This window comes from Mustela nigripes, chromosome 1 (genome assembly GCF_022355385.1).
Source record: "Mustela nigripes isolate SB6536 chromosome 1, MUSNIG.SB6536, whole genome shotgun sequence".
NCBI lineage: Eukaryota > Metazoa > Chordata > Mammalia > Carnivora > Mustelidae > Mustela > Mustela nigripes.
Genome location: NC_081557.1, coordinates 180,104,686 through 180,128,405, shown reverse-complemented (window position 1 = coordinate 180,128,405; position 23,720 = coordinate 180,104,686). Strand labels below are relative to the sequence as shown.

At 37.6% G+C, this 23,720-nt stretch overlaps 1 protein-coding gene across 1 annotated transcript in view; it reads right to left on the bottom strand.

The window, feature by feature from the left end:
- SYNPO2 (synaptopodin 2) overlaps nt 1-23,339 on the bottom strand; it is a 176,446-nt gene extending 153,107 nt beyond the window's left edge. Inside the window, exon 1 of the mRNA XM_059377846.1 lies at nt 23,102-23,339. Coding sequence (XP_059233829.1) covers nt 23,102-23,206 — 105 coding nt within the window. The 5' untranslated portion in view covers nt 23,207-23,339. The remainder of the gene's footprint in view (nt 1-23,101) is intronic.
- Nucleotides 23,340-23,720: the final 381 nt, after the last annotated feature.

Sequence of the window (23,720 nt, the reverse complement as noted above, 5' to 3'; positions counted from 1 at the left end):
CAAAAGCAAATGAAGGGACAGAGGGCAAAACAAAGTCCCAACACAGAAAAGGCGAAGTCAGCGTTTTTGTCTGCATTCTCCACTGACATCCTGTTTCAAAGCGCCCTCCTATTCCAAGAAGGGACGGGTTCTAAGGAAAAACTTTTGAGGATACCTTGTCCAGGTCTCTCTCTGTGTGCAGAGCAACCTTTAGTAACAACATGTTTGCTGTAAAGACAGAATCGAAGATTAAAAGCAGCAACACAGAAGGGATTGCTGAGCCTTCAATACTGTAGCTAGATTAATGATTTTGGGGTCACTGCAGAACACACACTCTGATAATGGAAAAAAAAAACTGGGAGGGGGGGTATCATGCTCAGTTTGTCTGTTTTCAACACAGGGAGAGACCAAGAACATACTGAGAGTGATCTGTACATGGCATTATGCAATTGCTGTGTCATCTCATTTCTAATTATTTTAGCTTACAGATGGCATGTGGATACCAACATACCTTTTGGTATGTGGATACCAACTTCTGGGAAGAGTCAGAGATGTGAACCCAGGCCATCTGTATGTACTCTGGGAATCACACAGATCTAAGTGCAATCACCATGCCCTCAGGGACACTAATAATTGGAAGTTTACTAGCTCCTCCTCTGTCCTCAGGTAGAGTTCACTCACATCCTTCTGCTCCCACCTTCCCACAGATGGGTATGGTACTCCATCCATCCATGGCTACCTCTACCAACCACTCTTTCTAGAAGCCTCCATGACAAAGCACCTTTCTGCTAGAAGAGTTGTGGTTCCTGTGTAGAAAGCTGCAAAGCCCTCAAGAAGATAAACTGCAATGTCTTCAGCCCTTGCCATCTCCTCCGTCTGTCCCAACCTCACCACGCATGAGAAGAAAGAAATGGCCAGAACACCCCGCTCCACAGTGCTGTGTCACACGCCGTCATCTGGACGCTGGCACAGCCAAGACCCAGAATTTCACAGAAAATAGTTCCTTTGCTTCCACCTAATCTCTCTCTACTGGAATGAGGTTGTCCCTGGGGAAGGCTGGGGAACAAGCCTTTCCCTTTCCCACAAGCTCTCCTCCCCTCCCATGCACCCAAACACATCAACTCCTGTAGGTCAAGACCCTCACCAGCACATTTTTGGCTTGGGCTGACTCAGAACCACTCTGTCACTCTGTCATTAAGCTAAGGGAGAAAAAAAATTAAACTAAACATGTAAACAGAGTAGATGGTCTGCATGTACGTAAGTTCCCATTCTATCAATGTTTCCAAGAAAGGAGATTTATCTTTCATACTGTGTTTTCTCAAAGTGAATTTACCATCACTGGTACTGTTTGTTAAGGTCTGAAGGATGTTCGAGAGAACACATGAGTTTTGTTCTCATCTCTCAGCGCGAAGTCATTCCTGGGGACCTGGGCTCCAGGCCAGGTTGCTGGGCCTGTCTAGGGGCCCCTCGGCTGTTACAGGGAATTGAACAGGGGACCAGAGATGGTCATTCCTCCATGCTTTACATTATGCAGGCCCAATCTTCTACAAAATAAATTCTCTTTTTCTAAGAACCACACATATTAGAAATCTTTAAACCCTATTAAGGCAAAATTATATAAACTGTATGAAAAACTAAACAGAGGTTTTGCAATACTTTTATAAATTAAAACAAAAAATGAATTCCAAGGCCTAAATTTCAATGATGGTGTTTCTTATACAGAAATATTTCCCTTGAAACTGCCTCCATAACTTTAGGAAAACAATACTGCAATGACATTTATTACAATACTTTTTATATATGGCTTTATCATATATACAACTTATTTTCATATCTTTCTCAAAAGAGAAATATCATCCTTCTGGAACTTCCCTTATCTTTACTTCTGCCAACCCCAAGGTATATAATCACGCACTCCTCATAATCCCAGAGCAGCAAGGAGCAGTGACCACAGACAGCTCTTTCTGCCCACAAGTTCTGTCCTCACCCTTTAATAAAACCGCCATTTTGCTCTGGATAAAAAAGAAAGAGAAAGATCAGAGTTTAATTATTTCTTTAGGACAGGTTGGGATGTTATTTGTTGTTTTGGGGTTGTTGTTATTGTTTAGAGAGGGAGAGAGGGGAGAGGTGAGGCAGAAGTAGGGACAGAATATTAAAAGAGGCTCCAAGCCCAGTGCCAAGCCCAACATGAGGCTCCATCCCACGACCCTGAAATCATGTCCTAAGCCTAGATCAAGAGTTGGACACCTAACCAACTGAGCCACCCAGGCACCCCTACAAGAGTTCTTTTTAAAAATCTGATTTATCTGATTATCCTTTCTTGATAATTCCATGGAAAGCTGCTAACCCTGATTCCCTGGGTATTAATACTGTTTTTTTAAATATATAACTACCTTATTTCTATACATTCTTTCAAAATATATACTGATTTGCTTTCTTTTGTTTTGTGTGGGTTTTTTTTAAAGATTTTATTTATTTATTTGACAGACAGAGATCACAAGTAGGCAGAGAGGCAGGCAGAGAGAGATAGAGGAGGAAGCAGGCTCCCCACTGAGCAGAGAGCCCGATGCGGGGCTCGATCCCAGGACCCTGGGATCATGACCTGAGCCGAAGGCAGAGGCTTTAACCCACTGAGCCACCCAGGTGCCCCTTGTTTTGTGTTTTTAAGGTAATCATGAGAAACAGTATTTATTTTTCATTCCCATATTTCATGGACAGATTTATTTTTGTACTTCTGAAGACACTTAGGATATTCTGCTTATTTTTCATAAGACTGTCAAGGTACAGGATCTCTGTGGGCCTGAAAGTAGAGCATTTCAATCTTGAAACTCAAACCCATCCGCTCTAAGTATCTTCCAGTATTTATTTTATTTTCTCCCATCCATTTTCTCTGTTCTCTTCTTTTGGGGCTTCTATTAGATACTGCATTTTCTGGGTGGTTTCTGTATAAGTTTTTGTCTTTTTATCTGTATTCCAGAAGACTATCTCAACTTTGCTTTCCATATTTTCTATTCCTTCATGTTATTTGTGTTTAATTTACCAATTTAAGTCATTCTTTTTGTTTTATGGTTATAAGTCTTGTTGAATCTTGTTGGCTATATTAGGCATCTTGTCTTTTTTTAAAGTTTCTAGTCTCTAAATTGTCTGTTTCCCCTAGGGTCATGTTTTCTACTTGTGTCTTTTGTTCTTTCCCTTATATCTTGCTAACGCTCTTCATATTCTTTTGAACAGTTTTTGACTAAGAACTCTCTGTGTGGTGTGGGGAAGAGTCCAGTGTCAGGCTTTAGACAACCCATTTCCTCCTGTGCCAGAATGAGAAGGGTTTCATTCTTGGGTACTATTTTCCACACAAAATGCCTTCATGTTCCCCACACATATTTTCAATGTCTTTAGAGAAAATCCAGGCTTTTCCTGGAAAAATACTGTATTACAGAGTGCCCTCCAATGGGAACAGCAGGCAGGGAGGTGCGGTGATACAGACTGCCAATAAATTATCTTGTTTGAACTTCTCCCTCCTTCTCCCCCCCCTTCCTCCTTCTCCTTCTTCTTCTTTTTTTTTCTTCTGTCTTTTAAATAGCCTTATCTAGGTATCATTGATATAGGCATTAATACCTTTGTCCATTACTTTTAAGACACTAATCTTCTTGCAAAATTTTTATCCCCAAACAATCTGAAAATTTAATAGAACTGAAACAAGTGGGAATTTTTCCCCCTCTCAAAAACTTTTTTCTTCCAAGATATTTAAGTTACAAATCAGTACCAATATTTTTAAATGTTTAGAGATGAAAGTATGCTACATAGCTTATTTGAGTTTCTATTTACTTATTTCATCAGCTAAAAACAATTATACTTGCTAGTGTAATAATGAGTAATGCATGCATAATAAGAAAATGTCTCTTTATAATAGTTGCCCTTGAATTTATTCAGATAGTCTTCATTTCCACCAAATATATATATATATATATATATATATATATATATATATATATATACAGCATGCCCTCAAACTTGTAATTCTAGTTTTAGAGATTTATTCTACAGGTATGATCAGACCAGTGCACAAATGTATTTTATATACAGAAGTATTCATCTCAGCACTATTTTTAATGTTGAAACAGTAGAAATAACTTACATGTTCAAGAGGCGATGGGTTATATAAATTGTGGCAAGTCCACACAATTCGATAATATGCATCCATTAAAAATTACAATGTACATCAGTATTCACTGACATGGGATGGTGTTCATGCTGTGTTACTTAATAAGGAAGTATATTTAGTACCATTCATTTGACATAAAACTGAATGCAAGTGTGATTGTAAGTTAGCACATTTGCTGGGAGAGGGGTTTAACAACTTGTTCACTGAAATGTTAATAATGTGTCATTTCTGGGTTGTATGATTTTTACTTTATTTTTATCCTTTTCTGTAATGTTTGAATCTTTTTTTGTAAGAACAATGTGTCATCTTTTATAATCCAAAAATAAAAGCTATTTTCAATTCTAGCTATTTTCTTAAAAAAAAAAAAAACTGTGAGCAATCCATTTGTGGGATAGAGACATGATTTGATTAAAAATCCTGCACTTTGGTAAGCCTGGGTGGCTTAGTCCATTAAGCATCTGCCTTCAGCTCAGGTCACATTGCCAGGGACCTGGGATCAAGTCCTACATATGGTTCCTTGTTCAGCAGGGAGCCTTCTGCTCCCCTGCTGTGCTCTCTCTCTCTCTCTCTGACAAATAAATAAATGAAATCTTAAAAAAAAAAAAAATCCTGTACTTTAATATGAGGAACTAAACTAATCAAGTCCAAGTAAGCTAAAAATTCTCTCCTTTTTTTGGACACATTTTTCCCAAATGAGAGAGGTTTAAGGAATAGATAATGAATATTAAATATATTCCCTCTTCTCCATCTAATTAGAATACCTCATAGAAGTGAACAGCTAGGTCAGAATGATTGGTTTTACTTGATGAGATGGTCCATACCCCCTATCTCTCTGGGGTTTCTAGTAAAGTAAGGAGAACAAAACTTAAAAGTATAAATTATGTCAGATCCAGAATCTGAGTGAAGAAGTTAGATTTCTAAAAACATCAATTATGTTTAAATCCACAAATTCTTAATGATATTTTAAAAACACATTGGTTACATTAGCATATGCTAGGGAACTAATTATTTAGAAAAATATAAAGAAAAGCAATCAAGTATTTACCAAAAAAAGCATAAGAAAATGCAGTGGTAATTCACTGTAATACAATTTTAAGCATAAAAAAGGAAAATTCTGTAAGAGAATACATTAAATTGATACCATTTTGAGAATTATTTTGTTTTTTTAAACAAATATGTCTTATAAATTATAATTTGGAGAAAGGCAAATCAAATTCCCATAAAATGCTACATAAAAAATTGTCATTTCTGAAAGCCTGGGGAAGACTTTTGACTTCAGCTCAGGTCATGATCTCAGGGTCCTGGGATCAAGCTCCACATCGGGCTCCTTGCTCAGTGGGGAGCCTGCTAGAAATTCTTGCACTTCCTTTCCCTCAGCCCCCCCCCCCAGATAAATAAATAAATCTTAAAAATTAATAATAATTGTCCTTTCCAAAAAATACTACTGTATTTTTCAAGTTAACAAGAGAAAATATGACCATTCACGGACATTTTGTTTCACCTATTATATTATTGATTCAAAACAGACTCTAGCTGCAAGGAACTTTAAAATCATCTATTCTGAAACTTTCATTTTATAAATAGAGAGATTGGGAGCCAGATAGTTTTCGTAACATCTCAGTTAAAGGCCACAGAGTAAAGTCAAGTTAGAACCATGCCCAAAATTCAGGCTTCCTGACCCCTAGTTCAGTTCAGTACTTTCACTGCACCCTTTGGATTGGTGTCTTGTTACTACAAAATCTCAAATAAAAATATGTCTGAACACACACACATGAAACATATACAGTATTATTCTAATTTCTCTAAATACATTGCTCATTTAAAAAAGCATCAGATAAAGCTTTAGCGACATCAGGCTTTTTAGTGGTTGCCATTCTCATGCTAAAGAATAACAGATGTCCATCCAGTTATTCATTTATTTATTCAACTTATTTCAATAAGTAGAGAAGTGTGCCTTAAGCATGTAGTTAGTTACACATATATGTAACACACATGTATATCATCGCCCCTGAAGAGCACTATTTTAGAAGATGCCAATACCTATGGTCTTGCTTTCAAAGAGCCAAGGTGCCAACAGAAGTGTAGGAAAATGCAAATCTTTTAACTAGAAATACTAATGAGAAACATCTACAGCAAAACAGTAATATTTGCTTGTTTAAGGGCAAAACGGGAAGGTGTACCATACACCAACACCACTCTTTGCCACCTTGGCTCCAGGACACTGGGCTCGGAGTAAGGGTTCTAGTCTAGCCGTATTATGAACACCGAAAGCAAGGATCTCCTTGTTTCACATTGCATCACAAACCTTAGTCCCTGCCATCCCTGTGCCTTTCGTCTGTCCCAGCCCTCCGTCCTTTTCTTCAGTCCCAAAGCATAGCTGTCTTCACGCTCCCACTTGCCTTTGAGGCAGACTGTGAACTTCAACTCAGGTTTTCATCCTTAAAGGTTCTGGTGAAGTTTATAAACTTCCCCACATAGTAAGTATTTATTTTTGACTGAATGCAGTTTTTATCACTTGGTAATTTACAAAAAGGAGTCTGGATGAACCAATCAGTTAAAAAGTAACGGTCCTTATTATATACCTACTGGGTGCTTGGGAGAAATAAACAGGAAAACATTCTATTTCAAAAAAGATCATGGGCAGTTACAGAGGACTGTGGGAAGAATACAGGTGTCATGTTGGGAGAAAATGAGAACAGGAAGAAGCAGGCGGCTCAACCAGAAGCCAAGAAAGGAGGTGAAGGGCCTTTAAAAAAACCTTAAAAAGGAGTCTCTATGAGTGAAATGCTGAACTTTGGAAAACACATGCCTGGAAAATGCTTATAAAGACAACATAACTCTCCATTATTGTTCATTTCATGCCTGAATCAAAAAAATCCAGTATGTTGCTACCTTCCCATGAAAATCAGTTAAGAGACTTATGCAGAACTTCCTGTTTATTCTACCTCTCTCCCTCTCTCTCCCTCTCTGTCTGTCTCTCTCTCTGTCTCTCTCAATCTCTCTCTCTCTCTCTCTCTCTCTCACACACACACACACACACACACACACACACACACACGCGCGCGCGCACACACACAGTACCTCTCCTCTTTCCTCTGCAGATAAAATGTCAGATTACTTTGCTTAGAAATTTGCTTAGAAAGCTCTCTGGGAAATAAGAGACAAAAAGAATGAGATAAAGGACGCGAGTGAAGAGCACCAGGGCAATGAAGATGGAGAAGCAGGAATTTCTCAAATAAGAAAGAGAAGCAAAGGATCAGGCTAGTGAAGGTAATAAAGAACAGAATGGAATAAATATCATAATGGGATCTTTAATTGAATTCATGTCTCCTCTCAGCCCTGAAGGAACCCTGGTAACTCACTCAGCATGAAGCCCCAGGGTCATCTGGGCAGAGAGGAAGCATACAGCCATGTGCTTCCTCTCCTGATCGCAGCTCCACCACAGCTCTGATCAACGTTTCCCCATCTGGCAGGCAGGCAGCCAGAAGACTGGAGACCCCAAAATGGATCACTGCATTTGGACAGCCAATAAACGTAATATAATATTCACACAACTCAATCTAGTATCAGTCATGCTAAGCACCATCCGGGAGAAATGTTGTTTTTCCACAAAAGAAATAAAATAAAGGTGAGTTCTATGGCCGTATCCAACTCTCAAGGCCTGAGCCTTTCACAAATTTTGTTTCTCATTTTAGCTCGATCTTGACTGATGAAAATAACTCACCACTGTTTGGAAAGTTGGAAACACCAAGAGCTTAATGTATCATCATTACTTAGAAAAAGCAGCCTTATATAGTAATAACTTCTTCTAATTTAGAAGACAAGAGTGCGGGGGTGTCGGTGGAGGAAGGAATGAAATGCTCATTAGCCCTTCGCCAAAGGCCCTGGCATAGAGTTTTCCTAACTACAGAGATCAGTGTCCTATATTTACTTACCAGGGACAATTTATTTTCTTTTATATTTTCAAAGCCCTTGAAATGATTCCTTTTCTTTGTGATGATTTCCATATGCTGTTTCCAAGGAAAGGGGCACGGCTTACTCAGTGAATGTACGGCCACATTCTGAAACCATTAAATGCCATCTCACAGGGAGGGATCCCAAGGACTGCAGGGGCCCTTCCAGTGACATTGAGATCTGGATCTCAAAAGGCATTGTGTGGAAGACAGCAGATATTCCTTCAATTTCATGAAAGTTGGTTAAATAAAAGTAAAGTAACCAGAAAGGTGCTACTCGTAATTTTTTTAAACCATTGAATGTTTCCTATGTGCCAAGTGACTTATATTTATAATTTTTAACCCTGAAAATGATCCTTAGAGGTAAGTTCTAACACTATCTTCATTTTACAATTGAGGAAACTGAGGCACAAAGACTAATATGACTGAAAGAGTCAGCATCCACTCACTCTAAACAGAGCTCAGCATAATGATTGCAATTAATTCTTTATAGCTTAAAGTGTTTTCCTTTAAAAAAAAAAAATCTGGGGATGCCTAGGTGGCTCAGTCAGTTGGGGGACCAACTCTTGGTTTTGGCTCAGGTCATGATCTCATGAGTCATGGGTTCAAACTCTGCCTCAAGCTCCACGCTCAGCGTGAAGTCTGCTTGAAGATTCTCTCCCTCTGTTCCTTCCTACATTATACGTGCATGCTCTCTCTCTCCCTCTCCATCTATCTAAAATACATAAATAAAATATTTTTTTTAAATCTGTACTATTTTTAAGAAAATCATTTAACTTTATTTGGCCTTGTATAATGCATAGCGTTAGAATCCATTGCCTTAAACTAATTAAACGACATAACAACGAAACCTTGGTTAGTCCTTGATACTGCAAACATTTTGTGAAAAGTTGCATTTAATAAAAAATGAAAACTGACACTGGGAGAAAGAAATATCACATGTTCTATTTTCCTTTCGTGCTCTTAACTTCCATTTGTATATCAGAAGTACAAGGAATTGGTTTAGTGCTTTCTTAATTTCTGAAGAAAAAGAAACTTGTATAGAAGATAGTTACTTCTTCTAATTAGAATAATGATGATGATGACATGATTACTACGTGTCAGGTGATATTTGAATACACAATACTTACAAAGTATAGTAAGCTCAGATTCACGTGTCAAACTGGTTCCACTTTTTAATCTACAAAAATAGCAATTTCATTACACAGCACTCCATTTTACAGATGAGTAAACAAGTTCAGAAAAAAAAATGTGTTTAAAGTCACATAGAAATGGTAGCCAGCTTTAAAATGCTTTTGTCCTTTCAAGGGTCAGTTCCCAAGAAATATCTAAATAGGATTATCTCTTTTTTGAAGGAGAAAGAAAATGAAGACACACTAGAAAATATAAAACTCTTCTTTACCCTCAGTCTGACACCAAGGTCAAAATAAACAGGATCTATGTATCAAATTCTCCTTGACACTCCTTAAATTCTTCTTCTCTCACTGGGAGAATCAATTTCAGAGGAAGAGAAAGATTAGTTTAATATAATTTCTAACCAAACTTCTACATAAGAGGCAGTGGCAATTATTCATTTAAATAAAGTGTTCCAGACACTGGTCGGTAGGCGCTCCATTATGAAAAGCTGAAATGGATGACGAGGAAATACGAAGAGGACAGTTCAGAGTTGTTTTAGTAGGGTCAGTATGTTAATCACTTAGTGATGGGAAAATAACCACATGCTCAGGATTCCCAGGAGAGAGTTTTTCATTTTTATCACTGTGAAGACTGGACTTCTACAGCAATTTCTCATGGAAATACGTGCCAGCTACACTGGCATCTTTAGGTTTCCTTGAACTTGCCAAGGGTGATTCTGTCCCAGGGCCCTTTTATACTGTAGTGTACTGTGCCTGAAAGACCTACCCACCAATAATCGGCTAAGCTAGTTGGAACGCCTAAGGACACTTATTTTCATCCAAGAAATGAGAAGAAGGGATCCCAAGTGGCATAGTCATTAAGCGTCTGCCTTTGGCTCAGGTCACGATCCAGGGTCATAGGGTCAAGTCCCACATCAGGCCCCTTGCTCAGCGGGGAGCCTGCTTCTCCCTCTGCCTCTCCCCCTGCTTGTGCGAGCTCTCTCTCTCTCTGACAAATAATTAAATAAAATCTTTAAAAAAAGAAACGAAAAAAGAAATGAGAAGGACATTAAGTACCAAGTAATGTTTAACCTACATTAACATAAAGGCTAACATAGGTACCCTGGGCCAGTCTGACCTAAGCAGTTAAGAATTTCATACAGTATATAAGGTGATCCCACTGAACTGAGGTCAACCCAACATAGCAGAAGGGAAACACGCTTCTTCACATGTTCATTCTCTCTCAGCATATTGCAATATATCATGTTTTACAGTGCTTCATTAAGTTAATTTCCATGTTATTGTCAAGTTTTAACTCCCACAAAACGACACAAGTTTTAAAATATTCCTGAAAGGAAGCTATTAAATAAAGATAAGGAATACATTTTAAGCACAAAAGAACAAGAATATGGCAGAGCTGGGATGCTTGGGTGGCTCATTTGGTTGGTGTCTGCCTTTGGCTCAGATCCTGATCCCAGGGTCCTGGAATCAAGCCCCACATCAGGCTCCCTGCTCAGCAGACAGCCTGCTTCTCCCTCTCTCTCTGCCTGCCGCTCTGCCTACTTGTGCTCTCTCTCTCTGTGTCAAATAAATAAGTTTTTTAAAAATCTTTAAAAAAAAAAAAAAGAATATGGCACAGTTAACCCTTCTCTATAATCCTAAAGAAGTCTTAATCAGCCATATTGTGAGGTTAAAAACCATTACTGCCTAATCATATGATTAGGTAGACAAAACATCCCAAACAGGTAGACAAAACATCCCAAATTCCCCAAAAGACTATCTGGAATATGAATTCATATTCACTGTTGTTAGAAAGGAACTTTTACATTATTATGCTGAATGATATTAGCCACTGTTAGAGTGAAGTAATCAGTTAAGAAGATATTTAATAACAAAGTGCCCAGAACACAAAAAAATTCTAGGCTTATTTTTCCAACAATGGTTCAAGTCAGGCAATACTCAGTTTTAAACTACACAATTTAAACCAAATGATAGTTTAGAAAATTCTTCATGGATGCAATTAAAAATGGCTAACATAGCATAACTGGCAACAAACTAAGATGTATTTTTTGTTATCAAATATTGTTGAAGCTGCAACCTCCTCCCACAAGAAATTGGTAGAAATAATATTAGTACAAAGTAGTGTTGGAGGAGGCCTGTTGTAAAATTAAAAGAATATGTTTCTGGTATGTCCCAACATATGGTACCTTCAAGATTCAATTTTGATATTTTCATAGATGAACTATTCCTTTGAATAACCAATAAGGAAGATCATGGAGATAAGTTCTCAAAAGTAAATTAATAATTTAATTTTTAAAAAGTCAATGTTTTGGGTGGCTCAGTCAGTTAAGCCTCTGCCTTCGGCTCAGGTCATGATCTCAAGGTTCTGGGATGGAACCCCAGGCCAGGCTCAGGCTCCCTGTTCAGAGGGGAGTCTGCTTCCCCTTCTCCTGCTACCCTGCCCTCTGCTTGTGCATAAGCACTCTCTCTCTCTCATATGCTTTATCTCAAATAAGTAAATAAAATCTTTTTTTAAAAAGTCAATGTTTCATGGGAAAAAATGTACATAAAACCACTGAGAAAGTAGCTGCTTGAACAGGGATTAATAAAGAACATATTCTATGGTAAGGTTATGAAAGTGTCTCCCATAAAATTCATTCAGTGCATAATTTGAAGGCAAATTCATGTTTGGGTAAGTTGAAGACAGAGTGCACAAGTGCTACAGATGTCATCAATAGTTCTAACTTTATAAAAGCTCACACTTAAAATATACCAGAATCTTTAAAATCTGTTGCAGTGATGTAGGGAGTGACCACAAAAGTTTTTATGTCACAGAAATTTGTATCACTGCGGTTCGGTGGTATCTCTTGCAAATCTTTCTAAGAGTTACAGAACCTAAGGATGTTTCACAGTTTTATTTAACAGATAAATTAATATTTCAACTTTGTTAACCTTTTCTGGAATAAGGGCTCTTAGTTATTGGTTACCTGGCCTATATTTTAGATAAATAAATACAATATGTTCGCTAACAATCAATTGCTTTGAGAAAAACTTTTCAAAAACGTAAGTAGATGAAACAGAGAAGATTTTGAAGAGTACTTAAAAATGTTCCTATGATTATGCAATTTTTCTAGTTGAAAATTATTTAAGTGTGTTATTCTTTAAAATGTCTTATCTGCACCCTTAACTAGAAAAAAAGAATTTCTGGGATGCCTGGGTGGCTTAGTTGGTTAAGTGTCTGTCTTCAGCTTAGGTCATGATCCGAGAGTCCATAGATCAAGTCCTGTATCACATCAGGCTCCTTGCTCAGTGGGGAGCCTGCTTCTCCCTCTGCCTGCTGCTCTCCCTGCTTGTGCTCTCTCTCTCTGACAAATAAATAAATAACATCTTAAAAAAAAATAATTTCTAACAGGTTTTCAATCTTCCAAGTAAAAAGTGCCAATGAGTGAGATTTTAACACTAAAATATTAAAATATAGCCTATTCTCATTAGTTTGTAAGAACAAAGTATGGTTATCAAGGAAGATGGAAATCTACCCATCAAATTACAACAAAAACATTTGCATTATGAGTTGAGAATGAAAAATAATTTCCAGTTAGTGCTTCATTTCTTCAATATGGATCTACCTGTATTAAGGGGCTATCTTTTTCAGCCATGATAGTCTTCAGAATCAAGTACTGAAATGAATTAAAATTTCACTAGATCTCTTAACTATACCTCATGGGGTCACATAAGTTTTCAAAATCAGAGAGTCCATCAAACACATCATTCTCACTAAAAAAAAAAAAAATAACTTCTGGTCAATGATAGTGAGAAGACTTATTGTGCTATTACAGTAAAATAAAAATTAGTTTAAAAAATATTGCTGATTTTATCTTCATTTTATTCTTTAAATTTTTTTGATATATTATACACTGTACATAAAATATTGGCATAGTATTACATATGTATGTATATATATATATATATATATCTTGCTTATATAGCCCATATATACACACACATCATTTATATGTATATGAAGTACAAATGGGCTACCCTCAAAACTGTTTTACTTAAGGAGATATAATTAAAAAAAAACATTTTGAATGCCACTGCTCTCATAGGAGAAACAAACATGTGAACAAAAATTGCTACAGGCAGCAAAGTGTACAAAAGCATGAGGTGAAACCTTTATGTGATAAAGGGACCACCACAGAGCAAATGTTTACCTACCTCTGACCAGAAAATTGAGTCAGATCTCCAAGAGAACTGACTGTGAACTGAGTTGCCCAAAGTGAGTAAAATTTCTCCAAGTGTATTAGGGTAGGTGTCAGAGGAAGGGGTACACACAGCAGGGATGAATCTTGGTGGCAGGAAAGGCAGAGTGTTTTGGGAGAACTGCCATATTTTCAAACAGCTAAGTGTACCTTGAGGGGAGTCCCAGGTGATGGGGCTGGAAATTATAGCAGAGATGGGATCGTGGAGGGTTATGGGTGCCTCCATAACATGGAGTTACAGCCAGTGAACAAGGCATGGTGCAGGCAGCAGCTCAGACTATGGGCTTTGACATTAAACTGGACTTGGTCCTGGACCTGCCATTTACCAGCTGTGTGATCTTAAATTATTTAGTTAACTTCTCTAACTCTCAGCCTCCTCATCCACAAATAAAATAAATAAATAAATAGATAGATAGATAGATAGATAGATAGATAAAGTAAAGCTGTTGTGTATGATGTAATTCATTAAGTACTTGATTGTACGTTATAAGATTTTTTTAATGTTATGGTTCTTTTGATGACTACGATGGGGAGACTTTGAAGTATTTTAAGCAATGACATAATGGGTGATTTAGAAAAATCTCTCTGGCAGCTCTCTGTAGCACAAATCTTAGGAATGTGAAACCTCAACATGGGAGACAGTTAAAAGGCTTATAGTTATCTAAAAGACAAAGAGTAAGGGCCTGGGCTAAAGACCTAAGCGAAAGCACCCAGGGCAAGAAACAGACTAAGAGCTAGAGGAGGTAGTAAGTCAGTACCCAGTTACCATCTAAATTCATTGTCTTTATATGCTTTTGTGAAAATGAATGAAGAAAACCACATTAGACCCACAAGAGTTGTGTGGGTAGAATACAAACTCTGGAGCCAAACTCTCTAGGTATGAACCCCAGGTCTAACCCTAACTACCTATATGACCTGGGCATCACTTAACCTCTGTGTGCTTCTGTAATAGGGATCTCAAACAATGATAACCTCACAGACTTTTCTCATAATATTTAAAAAGTGGTTTAAAGAAGTGCCTGGCATTCAGGAAACATTACACATGAGTTTCTTAAATAAAGTTAATCTCCACAAAATACTGCTAAAGGCAGTAGGATGTTTGGGGAAAATGACATTGGCTGTTATTATAAATTCCTTAGGGAAAAAATAATCTTATCTTAAAATGGTGAAATTCAAGCCAGGTAAATTTTAATAAAGGGACTGAAGGAAGAGCAGTAAGAAAGGCATACTGCCTAGGCAAAATTAGATCATAAACCTGTAGTTCTTTACAGGAAAATTCATCCACCCCATTGTTTTATCAATCTGGTACCCACACTGTTTCCAAATAAAAGTGGAAAAGATAGCCATGGATGAGCAGGATTATAAAAATCCAAGACCAAGGTTAGGAAAACTATTGTTTCATAATCAAGTGACAGGAGATTTTACACAATGTTTCAAATGGCAAATCCACTGTATTTTTTAGTATATTTATCTGAAACACACTAGATTTAAAGGCCAGGTAAGGAAAACAAAATCCAGACAATCATAACACCAAACTATAACTACTATTTCCATTATTTCCCACATACCAATGGATTCACAAAGACATGGAAGACAATTTGTTGAAACCTGGCCAACTATACTCCTTTATAATGATTTTTAAAAATAGTAAATACTTTAAAAAATACCTAAGGTAATTCAATACTATAAATATGTTCTCATTGAGGTGGTCAAACAATGAAATATCCACCAAACCACAAACAATATTTTGCTTCTCATATAAGGCTTTTTGCTTCATGAAGTTGTTTGCTCTTAAAAGATTGAGTGTACATGCATTAATGGGGGAGGGAGAGGGAAAGAATCTTCAAGCAGATTCCCACTGAACGGGGAGCCAGGCACAGGGTTTCATCCCACCACCCCAAGATCATGATCCCAGCGGAAACCAAGAGTCAGACGCCCAACCAACTGACCCATCCGGTTTAAGGACTGTTTAATGAAGCTGAGGCAGGAATTCTCCATTTCCTTTTACAAAAGTCTTATGGCATTCATCATGAATTTATTAGCATAGATACAGTAAAATTCTTAAAATCCATGTATTTTTTAGGTTTATTTATAAGTTAACTGGTTCACTTTCCAGTCTTGTCTTCTCATTGCATATGACCTTGGAGATGCATTTCCCATAATCCTTTTTCTTGATCTCACTGAAAGAAGAAATTGTTATAAATGTTTTTAACTATTAAATCTTAGATGGTGACTTACTATTTCATACAAACTCTAAATCAAAGTTATGGCAGTTTTCAGCATTACTAAATGACAGACTGTTCTCTTTATTGAAACTGATGTAGAGAGATGTGTGATGTCCCTGCCATAGGGGAAAGAATTATATTTGATTTTGGACTTCTTTATATAAACTTTTTGCAAATAATTTTTTTTTCAGAATCAGTTTTTTCATCTATAAACTGAGAATAATAAAACTATATACTCAACTGGTATCAAATGAGATAACATATGTTAACATACCTGGACAATTGTAAGATATACTCATGTAAAGTATTTTAGCTAAATATATAAATTAGCTTATATTTCTGGACACTTATTAACTGACAGAGGAAGGTTAAATTGTTTTGGAAGCCACTACCATGAGAAATACACAAATATTATTCAGTTAGATATAATATGTGTATCACAATGATATTACATACTAACTTTTGGAATCTGCAATCTTTAAAAACAACAGTCACCTTAGATTAAGGCACCTTAGATAAAAATTCAGAGTACTTATTTCTAAATGAAAAGTTCTGGACCCTGATAGTAATGCTCTAGAAACACTTTTTTAAACTAACTGAAAGTATGTGCCCATCTAATAGCAAAAAGCATACCAGATTATTAAAGTGCTGTTTCATATTCAAAAAAAAGAAAAAGAAAAGAGAAAAGAAGTAACTTACATTTCTTGTTTAGGCCAAAGCCAGATTTTCATTCATTCAACCTAGATAAAATAGCTTCAACATGATCATCTCTGGAAGTCGTATGAGTTGGTGGTAAGTTTTCAAGCTAACATACATCAAATACATGTGATTAATAGTATAAACCTGCTTGTTGGAACTATTTTTGAGGAGAGTCAACTCCTTCAATTATAAACATGGAACTTTCTTCCAGCAACTGCTTTCAAGTATGGGAAAGCCAGATCCCTCCCTTAATAATGCTTTGGTCAGATCCCATGCATTTCTGTTGGATTTCAGTTATTAAAATAGTCTAGTCCAATTACAGCTTCAATCTAATATCTGTCCCTTGGCTCTCTCCCTAAGCACTGTGGTGGGCTTGTGGCTCTGGGTCTTGGCTCCCCTAGGTGGATGTTGTCTGCTCTCTTCCTACCTCCCTCTAGCTCCTCCCAGGTTGAAGGCAGGAAGACTGGGGAAGGAGCAGGGATGGTAGTTATATGTACTCATAACTGAATGAGGTGGTATTTCTCTCTGGTTGCTGCTCTTCTCTGGTTAATGCTGAGTGGCCATCTCTGTCCTCTCTTTAGCCAGTGTCCAGATGCTAGGGCACTTGTATGGTTTCTTCAAGGAGCCCTAGAGAGCTTTACTACAGCACGGTTCCTTAGCATGGAAATAGGGCTCCTGCCAAGCTCCCTTCCAAACCCCCAATAGTTCCTCAGGATGCCAGCTTGTGCCTGGTGGTCTCTAGCTAAGAGCATGCCTATCTGGGCAGGGTACCGGCAAGGTAGTTCAAATCCCTCCACTTTCTGTGCCAGTCATTCACCGCTGGGAAATGCAAGGATCCTTCCTTGCCTTATCAAATAGTTAAGTTCCTACTCATCTCTCATTCTCTCTCTCTGTCTCATCTCTTTTTCTCTCCCTCCTCTTACATCTTTCTCTGGTTTTATTCCCCCACCCATCCCTCCCTACCCTTTTTAAATAATTTAAATTCAGTTAATTAACATGTAATGTATTATTTGTTTCAGGGGTCCAGGTGTGTAACTCAGCAGACTTACACAATACACAGAGCTCACCACAACACATACCCTCCCCAATGTCCATCACCCAGCCCTCCAACCCCCCATCCTTCTCCCCTCCAGCAACCCTCAGTTCGTTTCCCAAGATTAAGACTCTTATGGTTTTTCTTCCTCTCTGGTTTCAACTGGTTTCATTTTTTCCTCTCTTCCCCTATGATTCTCTGCCTTGTTTCTCAACTTCCACAGATCAGTAAGATCATACAATAATTATCTCTCTCTGACCTCTTATCTCCCCATTTACCTAGGCACTAGGCAGGCCAGCTATTCTATTGACAAAGAAGACATCCTGCTAGGGAATATATTGTCAGGTGCCCCTCTTGCAGGTACCTCCAATCCTTACAATGAGCATTTTTAAGCTTCCCAGCACCTCCTTGCCTCCCAGCAATGCAGAGATCTTGGCTTCAGAAAGGGGAAACTCTCCCACTACTAATGATGACTTCATCCCAATGTTAAGGACCCCCATAATTCTTGCATCTCTCTGTTCCTCTTCTTATATCAGCTGGGAAAGGGGCAGAGGGGATGTGCCAGAACATGTCACACAACCCTTCAGGAAGCCCCGTGGCAACATATCTGGCCTCAACTTGGGGATCCCTTGGCCAATTAAATCACATTTCAATAAAGAGCACGTTATTTTTTACAAGCTTCCTTTTGGGGACCACCTTAGCCTCCCTTTATTCTATCAGTCACCTGTTTCTACCAGTTCAGAAGGAGAATTTAGATTTGCAAACAAATCCCACCATTTTTTATAGCTTAACCTTTGGAAAGTAACGTAGACTTTCTGTGCCTGAATTTCTTCATCTCTAAAGTAAGTATATTTTTCAAACTACTTCTTAGGTTACAGGGGATCATTTAAAGAAAAAACACCTTCAAAGAAAATACTGCAAGGAATATTTTTCTGAAAAGAGCTTGATAAAAGTCATTATCTTATGCAACGTAGGGGACTTGGGGGGTAGGAAAAGAATAAATGAAACAAGATGGGATCGGGAGGGAGACAAACCATCAGAGACTCTTAATCTCACAAAGCAAACTGAGGGCTGCTGGGGGGAGAGGGGTCGGGAGAGGGTGGTGAGGTTATGGACATTGGGGAGGGTATGTGCTATGGTGAGTGCTGTGAAGTGTATAAACCTGGCGATTCACAGACCTGTACCCCTGGGGCTAAAAATACATTATATGTTTATAAAAAATAAAAATTAAAAAAAATTTTAAAAAGTCACTATCTTAGCTTGTCTTTCAACAAACCAAGATCTGTCTTAAAACACACAATTCCAAAACAAAGATTTTAAATAACATATGCTTAATAGGTTTGCCTAGTGTGTAAGCATACCTGTTTTTAGAATTCTATAAGCATATCTGTTTTTAGAATTTCTGGAAAGCCCTCAAAAACTCAATAAAACATGAAGTCATCAATCATATTTTCTAATAAAGATGTTAGTAGCTTTCCATATGTAGTAAGGAGTATTTATCCTCAAATACACATATTCAAACACATTTAAAATATTTCTTTTTTTTTTTCCATTTAGAAATAGCTATGTTTCTGGAATTACTTTATTTGAAACATTTTAGAGACCTCACTGATGGCACTAATGGATAAGACTGTTATCTGATTGTGCTTGACTAACATATCTTTATTTAAAATTTTGAAGAGAGGACATACAGAACCATTAAATCCACTTCTGCCTCATAAAATACATGATTGTAATTTGTTATGTCAATTTTAATAAAAGTTACTTGAAACTTTGAACTGAAATTCAGGGGCACCTGGATGGCTCAACAGATTAAATGACAAGCTCTTGATTTTGGCTCAGCTCACGATCTCAAGGTCATGAAATCAAGCCCTGCATCAGGCTCCACACTGAGTATAGAGCCTGCTTAAGATTCCCTCTCCTTTTTCTCTGCCTTTCCCCCAACCCCTCTTCCTCTCTCCCTCTTTAAAAAAAAATTTGGCCCCCATAAGCATCACCTTGAAAAAAAAAATAAAAGAAATTCAATAAGAGAATAATAAATACCGTGGTGGTCTATATATTTTGAAGAAAGCTTAAAGTTCTAAACATTCAACATATAAGGATACAGTGTGAACATTCTTTGCTCATTATTTTCAAAATGTGAGTTATTACTCAATTTTTCATAAGATTTGTTTGTAAAACAAAATTTCTCCCCACTTTTTTAAATGAAGATTTTCCATAGTTATCTGTCCAGAGGCATAGCCATGTAAGTCCATATTCGAAAAAGGAATTCTGTAGATTAAAAGTGCTAACACAGTTTTTCTAAGAATATTTGCACACATACAATGGCATTTTATGTTGTAAATATGCCTCAATAAATTTGTTTCTATGAATGTCTCCTGGAAATATACTTATGACTCTGTATTAGAAACGTTTGCCTTCCATCACATGTATTAGAACATAAATTAAAAGATATATAAGCATTCAAAAACCAGACAACCGTTACTGATTATTTGACTCTTTTAAAAATTCGATTTATTCTTGAAAACAAAACTGAATTTTGTGGCCTTGAGCTTCAATATCAATGAAAATTTGATTATTAATATTTCTGTTAGTGATCTTTAAAAGCTGGACCAGCCAAATACTAAAAATGCTTGAACATCTCTCAAAAGTGACTAAATGTGCCACTAGAAGGATATTTACTAAAATTATAAAGCTATTCAATTTCCAATCATCGTTAATAACATAAGGCTGGGGGTCCCCCTGTTTATTTCAGCTTGTTCAATTTTCTTTTTTCTTTTTTTAAGATTTTATTTATTTACTTGGGTGAGAGAGAGAGCATGAGAGGGGAGAGGGTCAGAGGGAGAAGCAGACTCCCTGCTGAGCAGGGAGCTCAATACGGGACTCCATCCCAAGACTCCAGGATCATGACCTGAGCTGAAGGCAGCAACTTAACCAACTGAGCCACCCAGGGACCCCTCAATTTTCATTCTACACAGAATTATGAAAAACCTGAACACGAGATATTTTATAACAAGGCAAAAAATTGTTGTTATCTACAGAACTGCTCTAGTGTTTCCCTTTTAAGGGGGCATGATTCAAGCACTGTCTAAAATTTCCTTTTCTTTGTTAGTATATATTTTCTTTAATTCCCAAATTCGTCCTCCATGTTCTTCAAAACCGTGAGCATTGTGTTTGCTAGCAACATCCCTACCCAGGCTCTCTGCCCTGTTCCTCTCCATCTTCCTTTTTGGGGTTAACTTGGCCCCTATAAGCATCACCTTGAAAGAGGAGGAAGTCTAGGCTATGCAATGTTCACTTCACCTCGAGCTGAGGGACCATTACTAGAATTGAGTTGACTTGATGTTTTAAATGAAAAACAGTGATCCCAGTGAGGCCATGGCACATAGAAAGTGACAAGCACTTTGCTCCAAGGGTTTTCTAGAACAAATAATGCTAGTATCAGAAATTAAATTTAAGTTTGAATTAAGGGGGAAAAAATAGACCAACAAAAGTAGCCATTGCCATACTAACTTATAAATTTTATCTTCTTTAGAAGGCTCTCTAGTTACTTTTTATATATGGGGAAACTAGACTGTAAACTGTAGTGTACCCCCCCACACACACACACAAATTAAGACAAACATCCAGATGCCTTCATAATGATATTTTAGAATTAATAATAAATTATACTATCATAAACTAGAAAATTAAAACAAACATCCAAATACTTTAATAATGTCTTTTAAAAATCACAAATATATTTCCAGGGTATTTTAAGAAATCTGATTTTGGGGGAAGAGCTGGATTGAATTTTTTGACACTCACATACACAATAGCCTCTCTGAATCCTGTTGATAGAGATGTAATCAGCAGAGAAATGCTCCCAAAGCACCCTTCACTAGCTATTAGCTTAATTCTTTAAAAAAAAATCACCACATAATAGTTCTGCTTTGCAGTAAGCACATTGAGGACTCAGGAGAAACTCAATACCTACCCTATTCTTAAGGTCTGGCCACAAAAGAACTAACAGGGAATAACACCATCCAGCCACCTTTGTCCCCACATTCTAAATGGTAGGCAATGTTTCTAAAGTTGTATACTAATAGGACAGTAAAATACTCTAGCAATATAGAATCTCACTAATGGTAGAATACAATTTCCAATTTACTTTCTCCTTTCCTTTCTCACTCAAAATGTTTGTCTCTTTCTCTCTCTCTCTCTCTCTCTACACACACACACACACATACCACCTCACAACAGATGACTCAGGGTGAGAGATTTGTCTCATGCCTGGCTACAAGTTAGATCAGAACTGGAATTAGAACCCAAATCTCAGTAACTGGAGCCAGCCAACTGCTATTCTAGACCCAGAACAAATCCAGTTCAGCCTCATGAATTGTGCGTACTCCGAATTAGGCATCACTGTTCTGTCTGATGTTTCCGGCCACGGATTCCTAAAGCAACACAATGAAACCACCTTTTCAGATTCTTCGATCACTGCTAGTTTGGAGCAGAGGAAAGTTACTTAAACTCTCTGGGCTCTTTCCTCATCTAAAATCCACAGGTTGAACCAGAGGTCTCAGAAACTTTCCAGTTCTAAAAATTTTGCTTTAACCTTCTGTTTTATGCTTCGTTTTTGATGTTTGAAATTTTCACTAGGTGGCAGGATTCCACCATCGCATTATGAAAGGATTTTCCTATGGAAGCCTAGTTGCAGGAAATTTCAAAGAAACTCCTTCCTCACAGTGAACATTAAATATAAAAAAAAATTTTTAAAGCCAAAGCCAAGAGAAAAAATAACTATAAAGCCCAGAAGTCCACATACTTCATAAGGATCTAAATCCATTTTTAATATAAAAGTGGAAATTAATCAAACATGTTCCTCTCTACAATACTACAATTTAGTATCCAATTCAGGTAAGAGTCTGCTTAAATTTCATGCATTTTAGAATATATTTTAGCTGAATCTCAATTTAGATCATATCAGATCCCCTCTAGCAAACTGGTAGCAAGAAACAAGCAATACAATGGAAACAAAATCATCGAAAGCATTTAAAGTCATTATTAGGTGCATTTCAAAGTTTCTTATAAGCTACTTAAGAATGTATTTCCAGTGTCTTCGAATTTTATTTTGAGCACTTAACTAGATGAGTACACATGATGGAATGGAGTAGATTTTTGCATTTATTTGTCAAATCCTTAAAAGAATATTCTTTCAAATAGATTTTCTGACATTTTCATCATGTATCTAAAAGTATTGCCCAAAATTGGACTTTTCATAAATGCTGCGTTGTAAATGTCACTACCAAGGCCTTACAAAAGTCCCCAAAAGCCATGCCAATTGGTTAAGCTGGGCTGAGCATTTCTCTGTGGAGAAACATAACGTGAAACAGTAACTGCGTATTCTAATACTGCCTGGAAGAAAGTTCCCAGGTGTTTGCTGGTTGTCAGAAAAGCTGATTAACTAGCCTTTTCTTCAGTTGATAAACACGGCACTCTTTTTTTTCCCCTATCAATTACTGGTAATTATTCTTTTCGAAACACGAACAAACCCGCATCCTAGAAAAATTTAACATCGGCGCCAAAATCAAACTAATAACATAAAGTCCTGAAACACAACTTGAAAAAAACCATCAACAGGTTGCTCTCATTCCCTCCCAGTACAGAGCGGTGATAGCACCTCTTCGGTGGTCCTACCTTAGCCACTTGTAAGGGCTGCTTCTGCTCCTTGCCACCTTGCAGTCTGAACCCCCAGGGAGCCCCTCCGGTCATAGAAATGCAGATAAAATCCCCCGTGCCCATTTTCTTCTTTTAGTTGGGTAGCATGTAGAGCTTGAAAAGGCAGAGGAGGCTTCAGTGCGGCTGAGATGTGTACTGAACTCGCGGCGCCTGCCCAGGAGGCACGACTGGGGAACGGAGAGCCTCAGCAGCTGCTGCGGCCGTTGGCCGCGTTCACTAGGAGGCCGAGGCGCTCCCAGCATCAAAGACACCGCCCACTTTTGCGTCACGCTCCTTTGCTCCGCCCACTTCAGGCAAAGAAAAGAGACTCCTCTTGGGAGAAGGTCCGCATTTGGGGCCAGATGGGAGCGGGGAAGCGAAAGTTCTCTAGCGCTAACGGATTTAAATGCCAGCACTTAAAAGAAAGAATGATTGAAAAACTTCCGTTTAATAATCCTGTGACTGGCGGAGAACACGTAAAGGTTTTAATCTTTGGGCCGCGAGTGACATCCTAATATACGAGCCCCGAGAACTCAACCACTAGACAATTTGATTCTCTCAAATAAATGTTTTGAGAATGACCACAGTGATGATTGAA